This window comes from Falco cherrug, chromosome Z, assembly GCF_023634085.1.
Source record: "Falco cherrug isolate bFalChe1 chromosome Z, bFalChe1.pri, whole genome shotgun sequence".
NCBI lineage: Eukaryota > Metazoa > Chordata > Aves > Falconiformes > Falconidae > Falco > Falco cherrug.
The window spans coordinates 66,795,388-66,821,592 of record NC_073720.1 but is presented as its reverse complement, the minus strand read 5'-3'; the positions used below and the strand labels follow the sequence as shown (position 1 = coordinate 66,821,592).

Here is a 26,205-nt window from a genome sequence, read left to right as displayed (position 1 = left end):
AAAAAAGGTCAGAAGTTAATGTCTTTGAGTACCTGGGGGGGAAACATACAGATAACCACAGAACTGGTCTTTTAATTCAGGAATGCCATCTGATGACTCAATTCACTGTGCAAATAGTATACACTTCCAGTAGAATATGTGCCAGACTGCACCAAGAATGGACAAGACTGGATGAGCACTTAATCAGGTTACCATCACTGTTTCAATTATATATTGTAGACATAAGCTTCAAAAAGCTTTATTAGCTATTTTCTTCTGGAAAGACTTTGAAAAGTTGGTTCTTTAGCTTTTCTGCAATATAGGTCAATCAAGAATAACGTATACATCATCTACATAATTTGTGTATTAGTTTTCAGCCACAAGAAAAGGTGACTCAAGAAGGTGGAAGGGGGGAAGGGGGGAAGGGGAGAAGTGTTTTATGTTTACTTTTCCACATAAACACAAGCTAAAAAAAGTCCTGAGTTTCAGTCTTACTGTCATAAACATCAGAGACCTAAATGTTAAGCTTTCAAATCATCCCAATTACTCTTTAGTATACAATTCTATCTGGAGTTCCTTATGAAATCCCTCTGTGCTCCTCATTAATCTTCAATGCTGATTAAAAAGCATAGGAAAATGCAATTCTGTAATGCTAGGATGAATGAGGAAGAATAACCTACATACACTTGGGTAACAATCTTCCCTTCCCCTTCAAGACAGGGCTACTGAAGAGGTACCCAGCTGAGATGGTATGTTGGCTCTCACCTGAAAGCAAACCTCTTCTGACAGCCACAGATTAACAACTGTCAGTTTTCTGGTTGGTAGGCCACTGCTCACTGCTAGAGCTGTTGTGATGGAGACTTTAAAAAAAAAATTAGCTCCTGTGTAATGGCTTAATTTTCACTCAGATCCACAATGACAATTATGACAATTATTTATGGTCCCAAAGGCTACCTTTTCAGAGTTGTTGCGAAGAGCTCCTGGATTCTCAGACAATACAAATATGCCCACTACCATTCTATTCTGATAATTTACAAACGTATGGGTAACCATCAAGGGCATCACTTTCCCAGGTTTGCTGCACGGTAGGGCTCCTATATGTATGCAGAAGAAGAACGTGTGCACCACGCTACCCTTCCATCTACAGGCACTATTCACATGGACGATGAATGCAAGCACAGATTATAGTTACACTGTTCCTATTCCCTTTCAATCCATGCCCTTCTGGTGGAAGCTGCAAAGAAAAATATCACACAGCTTCAGAAAAGGCAAAGGTATGGCCTTAATGTGCTTCAAAACAATGCTGCTTATAAAATGTATCAGCAAGTACTCTTTAATGACTTTTTATTCTTTAAAGTAACAAAGTTAGAAGTCTCCCCCAAGCTTGGGGCAAGGTTGATTAAGTTGCTTGTACAGGGGCAAGGTTGATTAAGTTGCTTGTACAGCAGCCAACATATCGCTTACGGACAGTGTAGCTTTTAAGAAAACCAGAATAAACCAAGCCCTGTTTAGTTTAATATGCCATAAAACATGAGCTGAACCACTGCAATTTATGAGGATTTAGAATTCCCATTAACAGAGATTTTCACTCTAAGAGACCGGCTGGGACCAGTGCAGCTCTCCCCATTCACAGTAAACAATGAGATGTTTCTCCCCCCTCTGCAGCTGCCTGTTCCTAGAATACATCACAACAGGGAAGGAACTTAAGTCATTCCAGGAATTAATGTGAGTTCTCTGAACACATCTACCCAGCTTATGGCCTGAAAGGATGCTAGAAGTCCAAAACAACACTGATAGATAACCAGCTAGTCAGAGTACTAGCCGAGTACTAGGTACAAATAAGGAATATGGATTAAAACACTGGCAGAATGCATCTATAGCTAAGAAAAAAAGAATGTAGAAATAACAGGTTACAAAGCTGGAAAATAACTTTTCTCCCCTTTTCATCCTTCCTCCCCCAAGGAAGGTAGGAAAGGACTCTATGACTAAGCAATCCCAATTTCTGCAGCCTCACTTACACCCACAATACAAAGCAGGCATACTGCAGGTACTTCAAAGTGGAGCTATGATTGTTACCTAATTACTTTTAGCCCTGCATCCAGGTAGGTCAGATCACCAAAATTCATATTAACCTAAGGAAAATTTTCATTTCTTTCACCACCTCCAGTATGTTTTATGGTAAAAGATCTTCATAGGAAACACATAATTATGAATCTGTTTAAACTATTCTGAGGTTGAAATGTTCCACAACTGGTTTTGACCTAAGGAGGACCCTTTAGGTTAGAGAATTATCTCTTGGTTCAAACTTGAAGAAACTTTAACACTGTAATAATAACTTTAAAAAAATTATACAGAGTTTTACTAGAAGCAGACTGTATTGATAGTGTTCCACCCTGTGAACATTAGTATGAAAAGTTGCTTCATTCTCAGGTTTAATGGGAAGACAATTTCCCTATAGCCTGGAACTTCTTAGTCTTCTATGATAATAACTAGAATAATTACCTAACAGAAAAGCAATGTATTTCTAATATGCTGTAGTTACTATACAGGCAGCACAAAGGTGTGGGAGCACCATTATGAATCACCTTCTGACATTTTTGTTCATTGAACTCTACAAAAAGTTTTCTCCAAAGACTAAACTCAATTTTAGAATTAATTTCTTTCAGCAGTATTCATTATTTTTATTTGCTTTTACTGAAAATTTATGTAGCAAAATTTCATTGGCATTTGTACCAAGAACTGGTTTCTAGGACTTCGCTTCACCTAATTGAGATTAAATACATTCCATGGGAGACCAATATTGTCCAAGGTCTCAGAATAATAAAAAAATAATTTTAAAAGTTCTGAAAGCTATACTTTCTCATAACTATTTTTAAGAGAAAGAGGAAAGTATTTGAAAAAATACATTCCCTAAGAATTTTTCACTACCAAACTCCCTTTTCAAACACAATCTTCCACACCCAAGTAAAAACTGCTATTTATATTTCAGTAACACGAAATGGTTTGTCAGACAAAGCAAATATGAAAAGAACCATAGAGAATAGCAAGACAAACCCAATACCAGGCAAGAACAGAAATGCGAAAAGCTAGGAGTTGCAGAATAACCACCTGAGCTTTCCAAGAACACAAAACTGAAACAGTAAAAGCTACAACCTAGAGGAAGACATATCAAGTGTTTCTGACAATTATACATAGTTTATCTTCGCTGGAAATCAGAAGCTTATATCAAAAGCAAATGTGCACACTTGAAATAAAAATTAATAACACTGTTGGCTATTAATAAAGACACTGAAAAAAAAAACTCCGTAACTTACAGAGGACCAGAAAATACATAGGCAATCCCACTCACCTGTCTTCACTAAAACGTCGACCAACCAAAATTTTACATTTGTCTGGAGGGAGACAAGCTGCTAGCAAAGGTACCGTCCTTAACACCCGACTTTCCTGTAAAAAAAAAAGTTACTTTTGAATAAAATCAGGGAGGGTTTCTATGGATTGTTAACATTTCCATTTACTTCCAAGTTCTTTTGGCTACAGAGACAGAAAAAATCCTACCAGGTAAGAGAAGAAAAAGATCTACAAGAAAAAATACCCTGTTTTGATGCATTCAAATAGTTTTGTTTTGATTGACATATTGAACTTAGTCTTAATTAATCTACGATCATCAGTATAAATTTGAACTAGGCTATCAGTATCAAAAACAACAATGAAACTTTGCAGAATAACAAACAGTAGGCAAAAAACAGCATTAATATTCATGTAATATGTCGGGGAGCTCATGTCTCTATATCGGAAAAAGAGAGGAGGGCCTGATGTCCACAAACAGATGTTAAAAATAAAAGCACTAGGTGTATCAGGACAGTGTGAAATACAAACATCTCCACTCTTCTGTCACTTCACAGTAACTAGGACAATGGCACCAACACCTTCACGAGCACGCCTTCTTGTGCCATTCAGGCTGTGTTGATCAGGCATCCGCCCCCATCTTTGCGGCACAGATGAGGAATGTCCCACCAATGGGTGGGAAGCAGGGACTTTTCAGATTTTGAAGAGCATTAAAGAGAGCTGTGTTGAAGCAGGGCTTCAGAACACAGAGGAAATGGGAAATACTGCCAGCTAAAGCAAACTATCTACTTAGCAAACAGTAAATTGCTTCTGTCCTTTATTTAATACAGCTGGGAACACACTCGGTTTTGTCTAGACAAGAAGTATTGTGAAGTGAGCTTGAACATTTAGGATGTAAATTTTTGTTTTCCCATCAAGGAAGAGGAAGCATAAGTTTAATGAAGACAGCAAGTCAACACCAAAACCTGAAAGTTTCAGTTTGTTTCTCAAGCACAAGAGGAACAAAGGAAGGTTATTAGCTAAACCTAGCAAAAGGCAAGACACTAGAAGTCAGGTGAGGATTACAAAAGCCCTACACCCAGCAAGAAATTAGCTCCGTGTCATCTTTTGACTTACAAGCTGTGTATCAACAATTCAGTATTTGTGAACATGCGAGGCCTTGATTAGCACTCTCAGTTCTCTCTGAGTGGCTGCTACCTTCCACAAGCATCAACGTGCAGCTGCCTGAAGCGCTCACATTATCTTGTTACCAAACTTTACTACTTTTATCACTGTTACCTAAAACCTTTATTAATTTTGCTCTGTCTGATCCATATCTACTGGTCTTCTATAAATAAAACACCATGGTGTTGAAGGAGTAAGTTGTCCTGCTATACCCACCACCACTTTGCACAGCAGCAGTAGCATGATGGCTCTGAGGGACAGACGAAGATCAAAGTTCCTGGGGAGTGAAGTGCTAGCAAGGCAAGGGAGAAATATCCTTCAAACTACCATTGATTTCTTTGATCTCAGCAAAGCACAATAAGCCATCAACAGTGGTACAGTATTACTTGTCTTTATTTCATTGTAATTAAGTAACACTCCAATTCACTAGTCAGAAGACACCCTTCTTCATAAGAACAGAAATGGCAATAAAGGAACTGGAAAAAAAATCAATTATTTGTCTCTGATAAGCAAAACCAAGAGTTATCACCAGCCAAAGGGAAGTCATTCAACTGTTGACTTTTCATTAATTCATTCATTCAACACTGTCATTCGCTCATATCATTCATATCAACAGATACATTCAACACTGTCGTATCATTACTTCAGAATTACCTTTCATATCAAATAAATACATTCTCTAACCAACAGGGAAAACGGAATTTCCAGTGTGTCCTGGTTTTGGCTGGGATAGATTTAATTTTCTTCTTGGTGGCTAGTGCAGTGCTCTGTGTTGGATTTGGTGTAGGAACTGTGTTGATAACATGCTGGTGTTTTCGGTTGTTGCTGGGTAGTATTTGCATTATGAGGGGACACAGCCAGGACAGCTGACCCAGACTAGCCAAAGAGATATTCCACACCACGGGATATCATGCTTGATATATAAACTGGGTGGGGTTGGCCAGGACTGGTCAATCGTTGCTTAGGGACTGGCTGGGCACCGGTCAGAGCGTGATGAGCAATCATATCGTGTGTCACTGGTTTTCTTTTCTCCCTTCCCTTTGGATTTCATTCCTCTTCCCTTCTCCCTCCTCTTCATAGTAATTGTTATTGTTACTATTTATATTGCTCTTTAATTTTATTTCAATTATTACATTGTTCTTATCTCAACCCTTGAGTTATACATTCCTTTCTGATTCTCCTTCCCACCCCCACAGGCCGGGGGAGTGAGTGAGTGACTGCATGGCTGGGATTAATTACCAGCCAGGGTTAAACCACGACACAATCTAAAAACCAATCCATGTTTACAGGAAGATAAAACACAAAACTCAAAGCTGAAAGGAATTGTTTGAGAACAGAAGCTTAAGAACAGCTAAATCAAACTAACATTAAAAAGGGTTTCATTTGTTTATAATTTTCTTCATTAAAAAACATTTGTATTTAATTAGACTATATATAACCTATTTGTTATCGTATCAGCTGTTTTCCATTTACTGGTTTGAAAGTAAGCAGTTACTCTCTCCTTTGTTTTCAGTGTTCTAATAATAATTTGCAACAGTTTGTTTATTCATTATTAGACCACTGAAGTACATAAATAGAAAGAAGACTGGAGGACTTACGCAGTGGGTTGACCTTGGTGGGCCTCCATGTGCTCACCAAGATGCTCTATCACTCCCTTCCTCAGCAAGACAGGGAGGAGAAAATAAGATGAAAAAGAACTCGTGGATCAAGGTAAAAGTTGTTTAACAAAGAAAAGAAAAGGCCATGCATGGAAGCAAAGGAAAGGAATTTTATTCTCCACTTCCCATCAGCAGGCAATGTCTACCTATTTCCTGGGATGTAGTGCCTCAGCACATGTAGCAGTTGCTCTGGAAGTCAAACGCCTTAACAGCAAATGCCACCCTCACTGTCCCCAACTTTTATTGTATCCTATGGTACAGAATATCCCTTTGATTAGCTTCGGTCAGCTGTTCTGGCTATGTCCCTTCCAAATCTCTTGCCCGCCTCCATGCTACTGGCCTTTTGAGGCAGGGTTTGGAGGGACAGCCCTGATGCTGTGGACCACCACTCAGCAGTAGCCCAAGTACTGGTGTGTTACCAACATGTTCTAGCCACAAATACAAAGCACAGCACTATGAGGGCTGCTATGGGGAAAGCTAACTGCATCCCAGCCAGACAAAATGCCACTTGCTTTCACATTTGTTTGTTGTGGTTTTTTTTCTTTTCTGGGAATTAGTGGTACTTTTGGTTACCAGAGCATTATCCATCTACAATGAACAGGAGAGTTTTAATAAAAATATTTATTAAAGCCAGGAGATACATATTTCTTTCATTTTTCTTTCTGAATTGCTAGGACAATTAGCAAAAAATTTCCCCTCACATTTGGTTCTTACAGTTCAATAAAGAATACTACACAGAAGTATTATAATGAGCATTTCTAAGCTCATTACTGGCATTAGATCAATACATAAATTCATTACATACACACAAAGTTTTCTCCTCAGATGTTTCACTGTCCTAGTTTCAGCTGGGATAGAGTTAATTTTCTTTTTATTAACTGGTGCAGAGCTCTGTTTTGGATTTGGTGTAAGAACAATGTTGACAGCACAATGAGAGAATAATGTTGATGGTTTTGGTTGCTGCTGGGTAGTGTTTGCACCAAGGCCTTGCCTGCGACAGGGCTGGAAAGGCACAAGAAACTGGGAGAAGACAGCCAGGAAAGCTGACCTGAACTAGGCAAAGAGGTATTCCATACCATATGACATTGTGCTGAGTATATATAAGCTGGGGGAAGAGGAAGGAGGGGACATTCGGCATTATGGCATTTTTCTTCCCAAGTAAACGTTATGCGTGATGGAGCCCTGCTTTCCTGGAGATGGCTAAACACCTGCCTGCCCATGGAAGTAGTGAGTGAATTCCTCGTTTTGTTTTGCTTGCATGGGTGCCTTTTGTTTTACCTATTAAACTGCCTTTATCTCAGTCCATGAGTTTTCTGACTTTTACTACTCCAGTCCTCTCCCCCATCCCACTGTGGTGGGAGCGAGTAAGCAGCTGCGTAGTGCTTAGTTGCTGGCTGCGGTTAAACCACGACAATTAACACTGAAAATTCTTATAGTTCTAGAAAGAACGAAGGCAGGGAAGCAGAACAACCTAAACAGATACTCTCTGCTATGCTTAAGGATTCTGTTCTGAATTACACCTATCACTCAGGTTTTGAAAAGTACATAATGGCCTATGCCACTGGAGATCACCCCAAGGATGATAAAAGGCAAAGATAAGACAAATGTCTACAGTGGCCTGCACACCTAACTATGCCATTGACCTGATATAAGGTTCAGAACAGGCATGAGAAGTGAAAAATAACAAAATTATTTTATTTATTTTTATATATATGTCTATATGCAAAGAAGAAAAAGAAATTCAGCTAGGCAAATAACTCCTTCACTGTTCCACTAGTCCTCATGCTGGGTTTGGGATACCGGGTTTCTATATAGTTTTTAAATTACTCTTATTATGAACAATGGTACACTAACACTGTTCAGAAAATAAGTATTAACCCCTTGACATGGAATGCTGACTTCTTTTCAGATTCCTCAGCAAATAAAAATGGAATGCAAATTGACCTATTATGCAAAATGGAAGCTGGATGGCAGGATTCCTCACCTGGGATCCACTGCTCTGCAGTGATTCCTCTCTCTTTCACAGTACCTGACACCTGCACAGGTCTATCTGGCAGCATGGCCTCTGGATAGTAAGAATGTGGACACATAGTCACATTAATCGGAGGACAGGAAATGTTGCTCCTGACTTCCTGTATTACTGTCTTGCCTAAATACAAGTCTCAATAGCATCATTTAACCATAGTTGGTGGCTAACTTTACTGCACTATGGACTTCCAAAGCCAATAGATAATGAAGCGCATGAAGGATGACCGTCAGCACTGACATGCAGTAGCAGAAAGACATTCACTATCTGGTTAGTTTAACAAGATACTTCTGAAACGGACTCCTAAGAGTGTATCTGTAATGAAATGGCAGACTAAAGTATCAGATACAGTCCAGAAGGACTGTACATCAAGACTGATGGTATTTTGAGTATGAGCAGTCGTAACAAAGGGAACCTATATTTTGTCAGGTATATGCCTCTGCTGTTTTGGAGTCAACAACATCACCTGTGATCATCTAAGAAACACTTTCAAAGACCACTGTAAGACATTCTTAGCTTCCCACCATTTGTTTGGATTTCTCTCTGATAAGCCCAGTGCCCTCATATAGTCAGGTAGTTCAACTGTTCCTCTCAGATGGATTATCTTCAAATGCAGAGGTCTTCCAATGTTAGTTCATCATGTGAATTACCACTAGGTAACATACACAAATGGAAAAGTTGCATCCAATTATAACAGACAGCTGTTGTGATTGCTGATTAATAAAAAGTGCAGACAGATTTTCAGAAGGGTATGGGAATGGTGTATGAAATCTAAACAGAATCTGAGAACTTCTAATACCTTCCACCACGAATAAGAAATTCAATGCAATTCAAATGCCAATTCAAAGTTCTCTGCACATTTTTAAACCTCTTTTTTCCATCAAGTGACTTAAGCATATACTTCTTATTTCAAAAGTACTTAAGCATATTCTTATTATAAATAGCCAATTAGAAATCACAGCATTCCCAGTTAGGGACCAAATATGTCATGGCTTCTTTTTTGGTTCACTGCAATAAGACTACTTTTCTGCTAACATGCTCTTTTAAATTCTGCTTAAGTTCCTTCATGCAAAGACTCTGTGTGCTCATTAAGCTACTGTATAATCTAAGTAAACAGCTGGACCAGAAGAGCACAGGTTTCTGAACTTCACGGTTTAATTTGTAGACCCACCATCTATCCAGATCTGTTCAATTGCAGTCCAACTTCTAAAACCCTTACGATCAACCACCAAACTCCATCATTAACAGACAAGAAAACACTAACATAAATTCTTCTATTAGGTAAACCAAAACATACTGTTCTGAAACTATAGTTTTTCATTGGCTAAACAGCTAAAGTCATCACTAAGAATTGCTTAATTCATTTTTTTAAAAGAACACTAACATCAATAAAAAACCACTGCTGTAATCAAAACACATTCGTCCTTGGATTAACTCTGAGCACTTCCGTGAGACACCATGTCAAGGTTAATTCTTGCATTTTGTACCAAGGCAAGTAAACTTCTGATTCTAGCAGGACTATTTAGATAAGGAAAGACGTCTTGTGTGAATGGAAGTTGCAGAAATAAGATGTCATTTCAGAAGATATAATAATTCAGAAGAACTGAATAAAAGATACAATAACTCAGGTGAACGAGCACTTCAATCATCAAGTTTGAAAGGAAAAATCATTCCATGATGTTAACAGCATAGCTGTTTCCTCTTGCCTACCATTTGCTGCATTAAGATTCTAGCTGAACTCCAACAATTACTGCAGCATTACTCACCTCTGCTGGATGCTGAATTATATACAAGCAGATGGAGACCTTCAGAGGATGTATTGGCAGGAACGGACATAAACACACCTTCTGAGGACGGCTACAAGACAGGAGGGAGTGAGAGAACAATACAAGTAATCAGCAATTTATGAAAGATGGTATAAATATGTTGTAATTACATACTGCATCCCAAGAGGCACACTAAGAACTTCCCCTTATGACAATGTATTAAGCATGATGCAATTTTCTGTTTGAAACTTCTTCTGTTTCTAAAAATAAAGAAGCAAGGTTTTCACTGAAATAGAGTTTTGAGAACAGTGAACGGTGTTGAGACGCCTCCTGTGGTCTGTCTGGGATTAAAGCACTCTAAAAATCCTTTCACATCTTCAAGAGAAGAAACTTCCTAGCATCATACCCCAGTCAAGTCTGTTACTGCTCTTCATACCAAGTTAGTATTACAACAATTTCACAAAATATTGTTAATAGAATATATAACATTTATAATTGATACATTTATAATAGATTAATCACAACAGAAAATTTTACAAGTATATACACATAAAACCACAGAGATGCCATATTTATGATTGGGTTCATTTTTTAGAATTCCATCTATGCAGAAATATGTAGTAGACATGTAATATTTAAACAATAAATCCGTATCAGGAACTTCTAATTTAAGTCTGAGAAAACAAAATAAAAATTATTTCAAATCCTTTGGTGTACTTCATGTAGCTGTTAAATGACTAACAAAAGAACTCTTACCAAAGAAATGAACTTATATATTGCTTGGTATGAAACTAATATGCTGAATGATCAAGAATAAACAGAAGCAAAGAATGAAGCTCAAAGTTAGAGTAGTTTTAGTTGTTACACCAAAAACACATACACACACACAGAGATGTGCACACACAAAAATCACTATAGCTACTTACATACATTCTTCAATAACTCAGAAAAACAAACTATTTCCTTAACAGTGACGCTATTACTAGAATTCACTTAAAATGACACCATGCCTGCAAGCAAAGCTCTCTGAGCTTAAAATATATAAAGTCAGGATTTTCAGCAGAATGCACAACTTCACTTACATCCTCCTTATAAGCTTTATTGGTTGTCATATAAACTGTTGTTTATATGTTGGTCACACATCAAAGACTGTAAGCAATCACTGCACCAGATGTGGTTTACAGAGGTGAATTCTGAATACAGGTCCAGACCAAGTTCATGGTGAGCCAGACTGACACTGTGTCCAGGAGCGCACACACCCAGCCAAACTGTGCTGAGTAATCCTACAGTAATCCAAGCCTATCTTCCCTAGTCAAACATCAGCACTTATCAGTAAATGGCAGCATTATGAAAAAGCAGTAACAACAGATAAGCTTCTCTTTCACAGTTGACAGGTGTTTTAGTTTAAATCCCCTACTTCCAGCCTTCAGCTACAGAGACACAGAGACTACTTACTCCCTTTTCCACAGGGTATACAGTTAAAGGTTATGCAACAACAGCCTAAATCCAAAGCAGTAGAGGGAGTGTTGATGCAAGGGAAGGACTTGGTGTGGATCAAAATTAGCACTGGGAAAAGTATTTTTAAATTAAAAGGCCTACACTCAAGAAATCAGCCTAACGACAAAACATTCAATATTCTCATACACTCTTCGGTACACTATTCCAGTGGGCTGCTGCCCATCTTTCTTTCACATTTCTAGTATGGCATTTTCCTGTTGCTAATCCTGCATAAATTTGACACTCTCTGTTGTATTAATGGACAGGCTTTGGGCCTAAAATTACGTACTCCTCAATTTTATTATTCAGTGAGCTATTCCAGGGACCTTCACTCTGAATGAACTGAAACCAACGTTGCTTCCAGGTCTGGTGGGTCTAATTTCAGTAGCTCTGTACCACTGCCTTTTTTTCCAAAATTTTCTCATGTGTAACCAACTGAAACAGGAATTTCTGAAAACAGTTGTGTTAACAACCTGGAAGAGGAACATATCCCTGGAGGCTGTTTATTGCCTGTGCTCCCATTATTAAGTATAAGTTCATCCTCTTTTTGATCAGCAGATTTAGCAGAAACTCTGTTTTGTACTAAGTGCAATTCCTTAGTTTCTATTATTAAATGGCTGGTTTCACTAACATGAGAAGTTGTTACAGTTCTCCCCATTATTATGTTTTCTACTGAGGAGAGATTCAGGCATGAAAATCTACTACACAAAGCTGTTCTGAAACAGTTAGGTGGTGACTTCAATACAAAGACCTACACTGTTTACTAGCTTTCATAAGCAGACAGAAACAGCTTCTAGTGATTTCTGACCTCAGTGTGTTTAACTACACTGAAGTTAGTTAGATAGAAGTTGCTTATTTTCTTATTTTCAAGTCCCCCATTTGCACATGCTTTTTGTATTTTCCACACTGGCTTGGATTTTTCACTAGTAGTTTTTTTAAGCTTTGTTAACCTCATTAAAAAAAAAAAAAAAAAGAAAGCAAAAAAAGAAATCCACAAAACAACCAAACCGAAAAAGGAAATTACCCAGAAAGCAAGTATTTTCAAATAGTTACAGAACAAACTCTACCTATAATTTAATTTGTAGAGAGTAGAGCACAAACCATGACAAATAAAATCCTTTCAAATATAATTTAATAACTTACATATGTATATATATTACTTAACTTTAAGCACCCAATTAGGTACCTAATTTTGTTGAATATGTAATTTTACAACCCCGTCCTGGGGGCACAAGACTTATTTCTGTACTTTCACTTTGATACCTAACAGTTATTGTGCAAAGAGAAAAAAAAAAAAATACTGCTATGTGAAACTGACATTACCAGCTTGTATCAGTTGGATAGAAAGCAATGCGGAACAAGAGAAGTTCTGTTTCACCACTACAAAAGCTGCCTTTGCTCTCAGAAAGGCCACCTAGACAGAAAAGAGGTTTTGTATTTTTCTTTTGTTTAGACTCTGCTACAGTTTTGCCCTGCATAAGCAGCTGATGTTACAGAAGAGTAGGGGCAGCACCAGGGAACTTATTTGATGATGAAAATCAGTTTTCTCCCATTTCTGCAAATTGAAGTACCAATCTGCTCCAGGCAGTAACAGTACTGTTCAGAATATTAAGGAAAAGGTTTGTGGGTGGGGATTACAATGTGAATTAGGATAATTTTTACAGTAGTATTCACCAGCATGCAATTTCACTACAGCTCAAAGCTATCCAGTGGTTTCTTACCTGTTTTTCAATATGGCATTTCTAGTTCAAGCACTTATGGCAAAGTGACATGTCACATTGGTGGGACTAAAAAAAACACCACTCCAAAAAAAAAAAAAATCCCCAAACCAAACAAAAAATATAGTCTATATTCCCAGCAGAACTGAATCTGGACAGGGAACTGTGGACTATGCTGTACTGTTGTATCAGGTCTAGAGTGATTACTAGTTTCTGGGCAGAGATACCCTAGAAGTGCATATGCAGCAGCCTGGAAAACAGTGAGTCTGAAACTCCTCCCAAGCCTCTGTATGATTTTTCTACAAATATAGGTGTCCTCACTTGCTTCAGGACTAACTTTCCTCTTCTTCTATGTCCAAACACCTTCTGAAAACAGGCATAGTTCTGGGAATGCAAATGAGTGTGAACTTTCACGCCCATATTCAGAAAACTAAAGGTAGGTAATTGAAAACCCAGACTAAGCAAAGAATAACAAGTTACAATTTTATGCTCAGCATTTGTAGACATTTCCAGGGAAAGATATAAAGAGGTTAAACGTGCCCAACCCATGTTCTACAAAAAATGCTTGCAATATTAAAATGATGAGGAAGCTGATGTTTTTAAACTACGATCACTTGTGGCAACACTTTCATGTTCCAACACATACTGCCAAGGTCAGGCCCCAGACCCTTGCCTGCCCAAACAGAAATGGCTGCTTTAAGTAAATCAGACTTCTCTACTGTTTAGGTCAAAACACCAAGGGTTTCAAGGTCAAAAACCCACCTGAGAAGTCTGAAGAAAAGCCACATAAGTTACCATATGTTGGCTTTATACTAATGTTTTAATGCATGTTTTAGACTAACACAAGTCCATTACACACATGCATTAAAAGAATATTCAGGAGTTTCACAAAGCTGTGTTGGAAGTTTCAAGGCACAAGCTCATCCATTTTACAAAATTTGAGAATAAATGTTATTTTTGCTAGTTTTATGTTAGGGGACAAACACAAATTAAAAACAGTTTTAAGATTACATTTTGCATCCTCCACATCAACCACTACTGCTATAGAAGGACCTTAAAAGAAAGAGTGGATTAAGTTTAAACATAGATATACATAAAATGATGCACTTAGGAAGAAACAATTCTAACCCAATATATAGAAAAACCCCAGGGTCTGAGGTTAATACGGCATGACATTTAGGTGTAAGACCTTAAACAGTTCTGTGAAAATGGCACTTTAATGCCTGGAACTTCTTAAAAATGCAAATCAGATGTTAGGAGTTACTGGGAAAGAATGAAAGAATTGAACAGGCAACATTATTATGCTACTAAATAAACCTCTTGTTTACACTCCCAGTGCAAAAAAAGGCAGGAGAAGCAAGGTCAAAAACAAACACAACGAATAATTCCTCATGCCACAGACCTCCTTGCTGACCAGTGCTGTGGCTACAAGAATTTTACATGGGTTCAAGGGAAACTGGAAAAAATTGCAAAATAAAAATCTATCAGATATTGAAGCACCACCAGTGAAGGTACAAAGCCACAGCCAACTCTGTCCCCTGAGCTAAAGGCAGTTGGAGAAAGGATGAAGTATCAGCATATGCTTACACTTTCTTCTTTAGATATATGTACCCACTCATAACATCTGTTCATGGTTGGTGACAACATGCTGTGCAAATGGACCTTTGACATGCTCTAGGATGGCCATTCTTCTATTCTCAGTCATTCTGCACAATTAAAAATGAATGTATACAATGCCAATTGCAGTGGCTTGAGATTACTTGGCTCTAATTTTTTACTTTTTCTATTTTAGCTCTAAAAATTTGTCTGTATGTACTTCTGCACTTCTCTGGGTAAAATCTTACAGCTCCTTTGCAGTAGCCTTCTGTAATTGACAGCACTTACTGCCATCTTAAAAAGAATTTGCTGAGTATACTGAGTTTCTGCTTTCCTTCACCCTAAGGCTACACAGCGTGTGACCTAATGCAACTGCCACAACTTTCACAGAAGATAAGAAGCTCTCCCTATTAAATAAAAATCTCTCGTGCTGAACAGAAGTGAAATAATGGATTATCTCATCCTCTACATGGTCAAGGACCATCTGGCAAACCCAGGGCCAGTACAGCCAGAAGAAGGATTTGTGTTTCCTGTAGCTCTGCAGCTAACAAGCATAGATCCTGCAAGAAGAGCCAAACTGCCATGGTCATCAGCTGAACTGTACATTAAAGACAGGCAAAAAGTTCACTATAGCTGAATGCACACAGTAGACTTCAGATTTCTGAAAACTTGCCCATCCTCTAATCCTAGTAAATATGGGTCAGATTTAAATTAGAAACTCCAGAGCTGATGTCCCAAATACACAAGCTCTGCTGATCTGCTTTGTTAACTGAAGCTCACACATGCTTTTAAACTACTGAATAAAAGGAAAACTGTGAACTATAACACTGAAATAATAAATGAAGGAATTACTTAGAGTTCTCCCTCTTCTTTTATTTTAAAATTTAACAGGATGAGCCAATTCAACCATTACCTCTGCTTCAATTATTATGAGCTGCCCTTATTTTCTCAGTAGCAGGTAGTTTATAGCTAATGTGGCAGGGCAATTTTAAAGCACTACAAGACAGCTGTGTAGCATTATCATGTATTTCTCACTGTTGCAATGCAAGTAGTCCTTCAGTCTTGTGCTCAGTTACCCTGGAGCACAGAAGTAATAAAATATCATGTACACCATACTGCAGACTTAGTTACAAAAATTACAGTGACTATATTTTGTTGGGTTAACTCTCCTGTTCACACTATTGTACTTTTAAGATGTCTAGTACTATCCTCACAACCATTCAAATCAACTAGCCTAAAGAAGACTGACTCCCACTGAAAAGATCAAGAAATAAAAACTTATCAGAAGTAAAATGATAGAAGCTCATCAGTTTTTAGCCTCAGATTTCTGATTAAGGTTTTCTCAAGAGCCTACCAGCTCTTCAATTTCTCTTTAAAGCAACTTTTAGAAAGCCATCTTTCTGAGAAGTGCTAGAGTTCTCATGAAATACAGAGAAACTCAAGAAGTCACCATCACTGTTCAGGTTTCTTCTAAGATTATTTTGGACATTCTTTACTCAAGCAAAATTTCCAAGTCTTAGTTTAATGGTGTTTCCTGAGAAAATCAGGCATAGAAGGTTAATCTGCCTCCACTGCGTTCCAGCTTCCACCCTTTCCCCCAGGCTCTTCCAAAAGACTTTGGAACTCACTGGTCATGAAGCATAAAAATTTAAAATTAAATTCGTACAAACTTCATTAAAAGTCAACAGCCATATAAATTAAAAACACCATATCAGAAACACAGGTGGAGAGAGTATCAGGAACAATCAACAAAGCACTTCCTTCTCTACTTGGTAACTTATACAGCACCAGCAAGAAAAAAAGGAAAAAAAAAATATTGCCAAGATCCTGCTTCCCATTAGAAGTTAAAATAAAACAGGTGTATAGTTTTGGTTTAGTTTTCTTGTGGTTTGTTTTTTTTTTTTTTAAATGGTGCAGCCAGTGAATTTAATGGAACGTATCCCACTTCCCCAAGTAAAATGATATATTTAAATGGAGAAGCATCTAATACAAATCCTAGTGAAAATCGTTTGTGCCTTTTGAATTTTGAATTTTTAACTTAAAGGGTGATTAATTATATAAGTATATTAATAAAACACAACTTTCAAAACTGATAATGGTATCTACTCATTAGTCAACCTGCATTCCTGTACAAATCACACAAATACTCCTTCTCATCCCCAGCTCCCTGACGTCTTCATAAGCTCTAGAAGCATTTAAAGAGCACAAGTCTAATTATATTGCTAACCTCCTCTGTCAAAATGTGCACAGAAAAAAATATTCTATCCAAAGAAAAGATCACACACAACAGGAAAAAAATTATTTCCATGTTACCTACCAACATGCATCAACAACTTTGCAAACAAACTGCCTTTAGGTGTAAAAAGGTAACAATTTAGATAAATTTTACAGTTATCCTGAACAAAGGCTTTTGTACCCTTTCCAACACAACTGGGGACAGCAACTTCAAGCAGTCTGACACAGCAATAAATTAACTCAGCTGATCAGAAATCTGGAATACTTCCTGTAATCTAAAGTTCTACCACTATACCATAAGAGAGCTATGAAGTTATTTGTTGTCTTTACATTTTGTGGAAGACAGTTTTCCGATGCATACAGAATGTGAACTGTGCTAATGAGCTAGAGGCACTGAGTTTGAATGGCAGGGAATCTGTATACCGTCTACAGATATCAGCTTCATCCTTTCATTGCTCTGGAGTGCCAGGTAGAAACAGAGAAGAGTCCTCCTAGAAACACCTGTTTAGAAACACCTGATCAGACTGGATCACGTCGAACCTGCAGTGTATTCTGTTACAAGATTCAAAACTTTTCCATCTAGTTCCAAGAAAAGCCAGTGCAGCACCACATCTTAAATTCATTAAAATATACCAGACCAAGTTTAGCATTTTGTGCCAGAAGAGATTCAAGGCAGTAACACGGACTTCCAAACAAACATGATCATAGAAGTGACCAATTAAATACAGGTTACCATCCTATTTGAAAAGTTAGTTTCCAGATGAGTTTTCTGATAGATGTACAGATGAAATAGCACAACAACGAAGCAACTGTTCTTGCCACAAGACACTACCAATGCAGTAAGCTTGGTCACAGTATAAAGAGGCATGACATACAACACTAGCACCCAACAAACAATACAGTATTTTTAGATAAAAACTGCCTTTGAACCAACCTTAGTATTCCACCACCGGAATTATCGGGGGCAGAGAATGAAGCAGTGGGAGAAGGCAATGTGATGGGGGCAGAGAAGAGGTACAAAGAGAGGCTCAGTAAGGAGGACAGGGAGACAAAACTATCTCCCTGCCTCTCAACAAGGTATGCAGCACTAGTGACGACCTAAGAGATCACAACACTGTTTCCCAGCATTCAGATTCCCTCGGAATATGCTGTCAGCAGTTCTGTTCCTACATGTTATGGTGAGGAGATACATCCCTTGCCCCTCTTTCCATTTTCCTCTCTACTCTCAGCAATATGGGCTACAAGCCTCCTGACCAAAACCCCGATTATATTTTCCATCATATTCAATCAAGACTTTTGTATCAATTTGAAAACTACTGCTCTCTTACAATTTTGAAACAACCCTGGGCCTTTGCCCAGAGCAACAGAATTCAGAAAACTCAAAAAATAAGGCAGTTAATTGACAGAGGCATCAAGCAACACCATCAGAGAGTAAATTCAAAAGGAAAAACCTTCCCGCACCTGTTTTGTGAATTTGTATTCAATACCTGTTCATGAATTCAAATTCATCAATACAAAACACTGTACATCTTACCACATGATCACATGAACAAAAAAATTAACAGCAGGAAAAAGGGTATCCCTCATCAAAAGATATTAAAGCGTGAAGATATGCTTTTTGATTCAGAAAATCCCAGAACCACTATTCCTATCAGCCACAAAATATCGCTCCACAGTTGCCCTGTGTTACGCTGATCCCCAGGCACCCGTTACTCACCACTGTTCAGCTCCCCACCACACAAACCCTGGGTCTGACCCATTTGTTCTGATTATGGTTTACTGGCACAAATCACTGTTTAAAAGAACACAGCTGTAAGGCCATGTTCAAGCAGCTCTCAGGTCTTTCAGCCTTCATCAGCATGCTAAGCATGAGTGCACGTTTTACTGTTACTGAACAACACAACCAAGTTGTTCAGCCACAGATCTCAAAAAAAAAATATGAAGCAATAGACCATATCCAGTTCCTACACAAAAGAAGAAAATAAAGTTCAGCAAAATAAGCGTTCTGAACCACAGCACAGATTATATTTGGTCCCATTTTAATGTTTCCTCTCAGAGTAACCCAACACATTTCAGGAACAGTATGTCCTGAGCTCTTACTGAAATATAAATAACAAAATCTATCTCAAAAAGCAAAACCATCAAAACCATCCCCAATGCAAGTCTTAAAGAAGCTGTTGTGTTAGTGCTGATTTTGACCTTGGAGTTTTCTGTTGTTGACACCCAGCCACTGGAAATGGGATTTACATCATCAACTCATTTCTTTTTCAGCACCAAAGAGTTATCAGTTCACAATGATTCTCAGTCAAAGATGAGCTGTTCTGGACTTGAACACCTGTAGCAAAACATTTGAAAAGACTTACTTACAAAGATTACAAGATGTCATTCTTCTTAGATTTAAGACTAAAACTGGACAAAAAAGCAACTCTCCAGAGGCAAGGGATGGAAGCAGTCATTTATTTCATGACAAGCTCAGATTTCTCATTAAAAACAATGTTCTTGTCTTTTGGAAAATTACATCAGCTAGTGCATTTCTTGAAAAATTAGGCAAAATAACTAAAATGTGTATCTTTCTCTCCAAAAAAAGTGTATTTGTAAAAAAACCTAAAATTAGTAAAACGCCCAAAAACCTCCCTTTAAAGTATTCAGTAATTTATCTATCATTCCATTTCCCTTCTGTTTTGCATTAAACGTATTTTTCACAGTGGTTTTGAACACTTAAGTACACCGCACAACAGATTTATTATTACTGTTATTATCATCATCATTATGTATTGCAGAGATAGTTATATCATCATCACCATCATCATCATTATTATGTATTGAAGAGATAGTTGTATAAGCATCATCATCATTATTAAGCATTGAAGAGATGGTTGTATCTAGAGAATTACCACTTAAGGGTGAAGTGGCTTTTACAAAGAAGTTTATAACACTACAGTGACAGGCGATGCATAAGTAGTACATTCATTTGGACATTTCCTTTATACTTTGACATTACAATAGAAGGTAACAGGTTACCTAACCAAATTAGTAGGTGCATTAGTACAGCACCTATATGAATGCTATACGTTAAGTGTAAGCGGTCCTCAAGGAGTATTTTTACAAACTTTCATTGTGCAGGCATACAGACAAAAATCAACGTATTTGAGAAATGTGAACAAGGTCCATGTCACCTTTATTAAAGGCTCTAAGTTGTGCAGTGTTCTCACATGACCGTTTCCCAAGGCAAGTAACCTTTTTGCCTGACCAATTAAATCATAAATAAAAGACTTAACAAGTCTGTTTGGGGATTTTTTAGCCTGGAATGTTCATGGCAGCTTTACAAGACTAATCTGAACATACTAAAAACTACAAATAACCTTCCAATGTTACAAAACTGAAAAGACACAAAGAAGAAAAGAACATAATATCCACTCAGTATATCTTCCTGACTTGTTATATATAAGCAGACCTTGGCTTTCCTTGGAAATAACTGAAATTAACAAATCAATAGGAGAACACTGTATCAACTATTTCAACTGTTTACATTGAAGTTGGCTGTGGTTCCCACTGTAACTAATAGCAGTAAATAAAAAAAAGTAGCATTTAATTTATGCAGCACTGCAAAAGGCCAGGAAAGCCAAAAACTAACGAGCCTGAGGTCGTTCACATTTTCATGCATCTTGGCTCTACAGCCTGACAGAATAGCTGGCATTCTGACAAACTTGATGCCAGATGGTTAGTAGAGCTCTAAATTTGTTGAAGAAGGTGAAGCACTAATGGCATTTAAAGCGAGCCACTGAGACATTAAGAAGTTAAACTGAAGTTTTTACATTGCCAGCTTTGTAATTCCCAATCTGTCTCAGAAGTTTAGAGTCTGTCACAAGAAAAAACAAATCAGAAAAATTCTGTAACCAAAAAACTCTTGTGGAAAAGCTCCGAATTTCCCAGGCAACAGAGGAACCCACCAATCCAAGAAAGAAAGGAAAAGAAAAGAAATAATCCAACAATACAGAAACAGCATCTTGATTCTTTTATCCATCTGTATATATGCAGAGAACACTCCAGCCAACAGCACAAAGTAAAAACAGAAGTTTATTTTTAAAGATCTTATGAAGTTCCTAGATGAATGCTTCTTAATTTAAATGAGGTCTGTGGATATAATTGCCTGAAGATAATTTTTTTTTTGCAACACTACAAAGGTACATTTGATCGAATGTTTGCTTCAAACTGAAAAGTTGTGTTTCCCCAAATGCCTGTTACTATTTTAGCCTTTGAAACAATAATTGCAAAATGAGAAACTCTGCCGTTGGCTCTATGTAATAAAGTGCAGTCCGGCTATGGTTTATTTAAGTTGATATGCAGCTTGTTTAAAAGATGGGTAAGAAGTGACTACATTTGAAAACGCTGCATCAAACCATTTCCAACATAATAAAAATTCTTGTAAAAATAAAGACTGCCAAAAAGACTTGCTTGAAGTTTTCATTTCTAACCCTTCCTTAATTTATGTCTTTCCATTGATTTTATCTGAACAGATACAGAATCTGAACTTTGCGTAGGCAGGATTTTATGAACTCTGGTTATACAATCTGACCTGTTCCCCTTTCTAAAGGCTTGTAGACAAAAAAGGAGAAAAGGTATGAGCAGTTACTTGACTATAATTAGAGTTGTTGCCTATTTACCTACAACAACATCATGTATTAGGGAAGTCTGTCCTAACCTGGTCCAAAATATTTCTATTATATTACTTTCTTCACTAGAACTGAAAATAAGCTGAAAACTACCATAAAGGCATGTACTGGAATAGGGCAGAGATCACCAAGCTATAAAACAGCTCAGAAAAGCCAAAATGGTCGTAACAGAAAGTACTTGCCGTGTGGCTTCCAAAGCAAGGACCACTAAGCTGAAACCAGACCTAGGCTGTTCCCGCCACACAGGGGGTGTCCTCACCAAGTGGCATCCAGATGTCCACCACCACTGCTGGACTATACGATGCCCACGGCCCCCCACTGCTGCATGTGTGCCTCAGCTACTCCAATTTCAGCAACATCCAAAATTAAAAAATTCTATTCAATATTAGATTCAATATTGTGGAATGGCACTTCAACAAGCAATAACAGACTCACCAGCAATTAGTATTTTTAGCAGTATTTCAGCTTCTGTTTAGGTTAGCAACAAATAGTTATGTACATTTTAATTGTACATGTACACTAGTACTCACAAATTTTATTACATTTTTATATAGATTTGCAAGACAAACCAGTCCAGTGCATTGCCAACATCTGTACCGCCACACAAAAGAACATACAAGAATTGATAAACTAGAGAAGCATTAGTACAACCTAAGGGAAGTTTGTTTCTGCCTCCTACCCGGCCTGTTTTCAGCAGAATAAAAGGGCTCTTCCAAAGCAATAAAAGCTACCAGATACAGAAGTCAGTGCTGATTCTCTGCTGGCACCAAGCTTTCAGAAGACAACCAAAAATGTATTACACATGGAACTTCTGTATAGCAGATGATCTCTTCTGACCTGCCAGGACTAGTGGGCAGCTTCCTCTCTTCAGCCTCAGGTCTGGTAGGCTTGCTACCCCCCTGCATGCCTGCCCAAAGAGCCTCCCCACAGAGCACTCTCAGAAATTGTGGCTAACCAGCCCTTCTCCCCCTCTCCTTCTTGAGTCTGGCACCTTGGCATGAAGGAACACAGGCTCTTCTGCACCCCATGTGGAATAAAGCATCATCATGAACATTGCAGTGAGCCAGGGGAAAAGCAGCTTGAGAAACTAAGGGATTAAGACGCTGCTAGTTGGCACTAGCGACGCTACATTTCAGCTGGATTCAGTGGTTCAAACAGCAACTGAAGCTGTGTAAATGCAGTCTATAAATCTTAAGTTAAATCACCTATAAGTTTCCTGTATTGTTCTTTTGTTATTGTTGTTTTTTTGATTAAAACCAGATAATTACAACTTGTTATTAAGGGTAACCTGACAAGAATGCATGCAAGAATGAAAACTTCCAACACTAACTTCCCATGTCACAGTTCATGAAGTTCTTCAGTTTTGATTTGAATTTAAAGTTACACCCACCGCATTCTCTTGTTACAAAACTACAGACAAAACTGATTTTCTATCTCCACAAAAGCAACAGGTCTTCACATATTTGAAATTTAGGTTTACCTATGCAAGTTTACGTTAATTAATGCAGTATTTTAAAGACAGAGCCTATTGATATCTATACTTTATTTGCTAATAGCAAAACAAGTCTGAATCTTACTTCAAAACAAGGAGATGAGAAAGGGGAGCTAAATTAAAAGCTCAGTTCTGAACCAAATTAAGTCAGAAGCTAATTCTACCATTTATTTTTAAGGAAAGCAGGCTCAGAACCCACAGAACTTTCAGAAGTTAAAAGAAGAGCTAAGATTTTTTCTCTCAATCTACGCCACAGTGCCGTATCCTGTCACTTAAAGCTATAAATTTAAGCTTTTTTCCTTTCACAAATATCAAAACAAATAAGGCAAAAAAAAAAAGAAAAAATGCAATTAACATAATGCTATACTTCCGTTTGGTAAAACAGATGAATATATGATACAAAGCCCATTCTAATCTCTATTCAGCATTACCATAAAAGTGGATGCCTATCAGACAAAACTTCTTCAAAGAGTACATACTCCTGTTAAAAGGAAAATCCACCATTCTCTTCAGTTTATCTTCAACTGAATGTAAGCAAAACGTACAGTTAGCAGAGCTCCATATGATGAATAACCAATGTTAGGAAAATGGTTAACTATCAAATAGAATCTTCAACTAAAGTATTCCAGTGCACTATTCACTTTTTCTGCCATAGATGGTAGAAGAATGGAGTTGTGTTTATATATTCAGAGAGCTGAAGGATAACTCTCCATTGTAACACCGTACGAAATAAAGTCAGCGTGCAAGCCATCTTCTGCTCACACCGCTTCCCGGCGCCGCGCAGCCGCCAGCAGTACTACCAGTGCTACACTACCCTCTAGCGTCCTTTCTCTGCATAGCAGGCACGTCTGTCGAACATTGATTTGCATCTAGCATCAATCTTATTAAAAAGCAATCAACCGGTTTTCTGGTATCATGCAATGAAATAATTTATGTCAAAATTTTAAATCTGTTATTAAACAGTAAACAGTTATTATATTTCATTAAAATGTGTTGATTTTTCCTGAATACAGAGTATTTTAATGATTTAACCAGGCATCAAGTACATTAAATTATTCAAAAGCTTTTGGGGGTCACTGTAAGATGCTGCTTTTAAGCTATACAACCAATTAAGCACAAGTGCTTTTAAATGCCGAATATAGCAGTCACCACATCAAACTCCAGAATTATACTGATATGTACCTAATGACCACTCATATACTTTGCAGGCAGCATTTCTTAGCAAAAAGATCTTACGATAATACTTTATTTTAAATAAGAAAGCTAGAAGTCTGTCTACACAGACAAACCTTTCTTGTGTAACTTGGAAACATTGGTTTTATAATTAATGTAGTATATTTGGCAAGCATGCTCATAAAGGTTAACAAAAACAAGGTTAGACAGCACCCAAGTACCTTATTTAGGAGACCGATGGGAATGAGACTGACCACAGCAGTTGAATTCTGCACCGAAAATTAGCATCGCCTGCTCAGAGAGGCCACTGGTATTAACCCAGAGAGAGCACAACAGTACAAAGCTATGAACAGACTCATAATATTATGCAGATTGGAAGGGGCCTCCAGAGGTCAGTTTCCCACTCAAAGCAGGAATAATTTCAAAGCCCTTGAGCAACCTGATCTGAACACTTCCAAGGATGGAGACTCCACAGCCTCCTCAAAAAGAGTAATTTGTTTTTTTCTTAAGTTGAAACACAGCTACACTCATTGAAACAGCCAGGATACAAAGGACCTCTTCTGACACCAGGGCAGGCTGCTGGCCCCCTCCCAGCCTGCCACCCACCTTGGTGCACTAGTTCTTTGCTGGTGAGTGGTTTCCTCAACAGCTAGTATGCAGGCTCGCAATGCTGCCAGGGTTTGTTCAGCCCTGGGCAGAGGGCTTTGAATTTGCTAAATTTTGTGAGGTTCCTAATGACAAGACAGTTTGTTAACTTCTCGCTGAAAGGCAGCTCTACCCTCCTGCAGTACAGCAACTGCTCCCTCCATGTTGGTGCCACCTGCAAGTTTGTCGTGCATGCCTTCCACCCCACCAACCTGGTCACTACGAGCAGGTCCATCAGCTCTGCACACAGCATAAGCCCCCATGGAAACCTCTCCAAAGCACCTGTCTCACAGACTCTGAACTGTCAATCATCAGAGCTCAACAGCCCAGCCAGCTCTTTGTTGATTTTGTAGTCCCATTCATCTAGCCTGTATCTTCTCAGCTTGACTACCAGGATACTGTAGAAAATGGTTGAACGTCTCACTAGTATTCTTACCCACTCAAATGTAACCACCACTATTTCAGAACCTGTCATACTGGTTACATACTATTAAATCCATTAACCAGTCTGGCAAAGAAGGTAGACATGCTGTTCTTCCTTCTGTCCCCTACCCCCATTCTTTTTTGTGGTACATTACTTCATTAGTCCTCCGATAGTGCCCTTATTAAATCTCTCCCCTGACCCCTCTCCAAGCCGCTGCATAATCTGTATTTGCAAACATTAACAGAATATGAAAACAAAGCAGTGGCTCATAACAGAATGACATTAAAGGATAACTAGCTTAATCGGGTTTGACAGATTATATCCACTGTACTGTTATAAATGTCAAAGACATTACCAAAGTAGTTCTAGAGACTGAAGGTCTACGATACTTAGCCGTCTAGATCTCTTTGAAAGTACTTGAGTTTAAAACACACACATACACATCAGAATCTCTGCTTCAGTTTCATAAAGCATGAAGGGGCTATACATATAAGAGTCTACTGTACTCAACATTTTTTTTAATCTACTTGGAGATGGCGTATTCTAAAAGGCACTTAAAACCAACTTAATGCACTACATTAGATGCCTGCTTTTACATACATTAGGTTTCTTAAAAGAACTTAAATGTTCATGGAGAATTAGAGGTAGGTCTCCAAGAGTAATGGCATACCTGGATTTAATTGCTCATCTCTTTGGTATTTTAATGAAGAAATTTCCTATTAGAGGGTACAATTAACAAGCCCTTCTATTAAAAACAGCAAAACACATTTAAACCCTAATGACTTTACAGGCTCAAAACTCCATGTGATGAAAA

The 26,205-nt window shown here is 38.0% G+C and overlaps 1 protein-coding gene across 1 annotated transcript in view; it reads right to left on the bottom strand.

Moving 5' to 3' along the window:
* Positions 1–26,205, bottom strand: part of DTWD2 (DTW domain containing 2) — a 98,840-nt gene that overhangs the window by 55,202 nt on the left and 17,433 nt on the right. Inside the window, exons 2-3 of the mRNA XM_055699492.1 lie at positions 9,939–10,029; positions 3,329–3,423 (exon numbers count right to left, since the gene is read on the bottom strand). Coding sequence (XP_055555467.1) covers positions 3,329–3,423; positions 9,939–10,029 — 186 coding nt within the window. The remainder of the gene's footprint in view (positions 1–3,328; positions 3,424–9,938; positions 10,030–26,205) is intronic.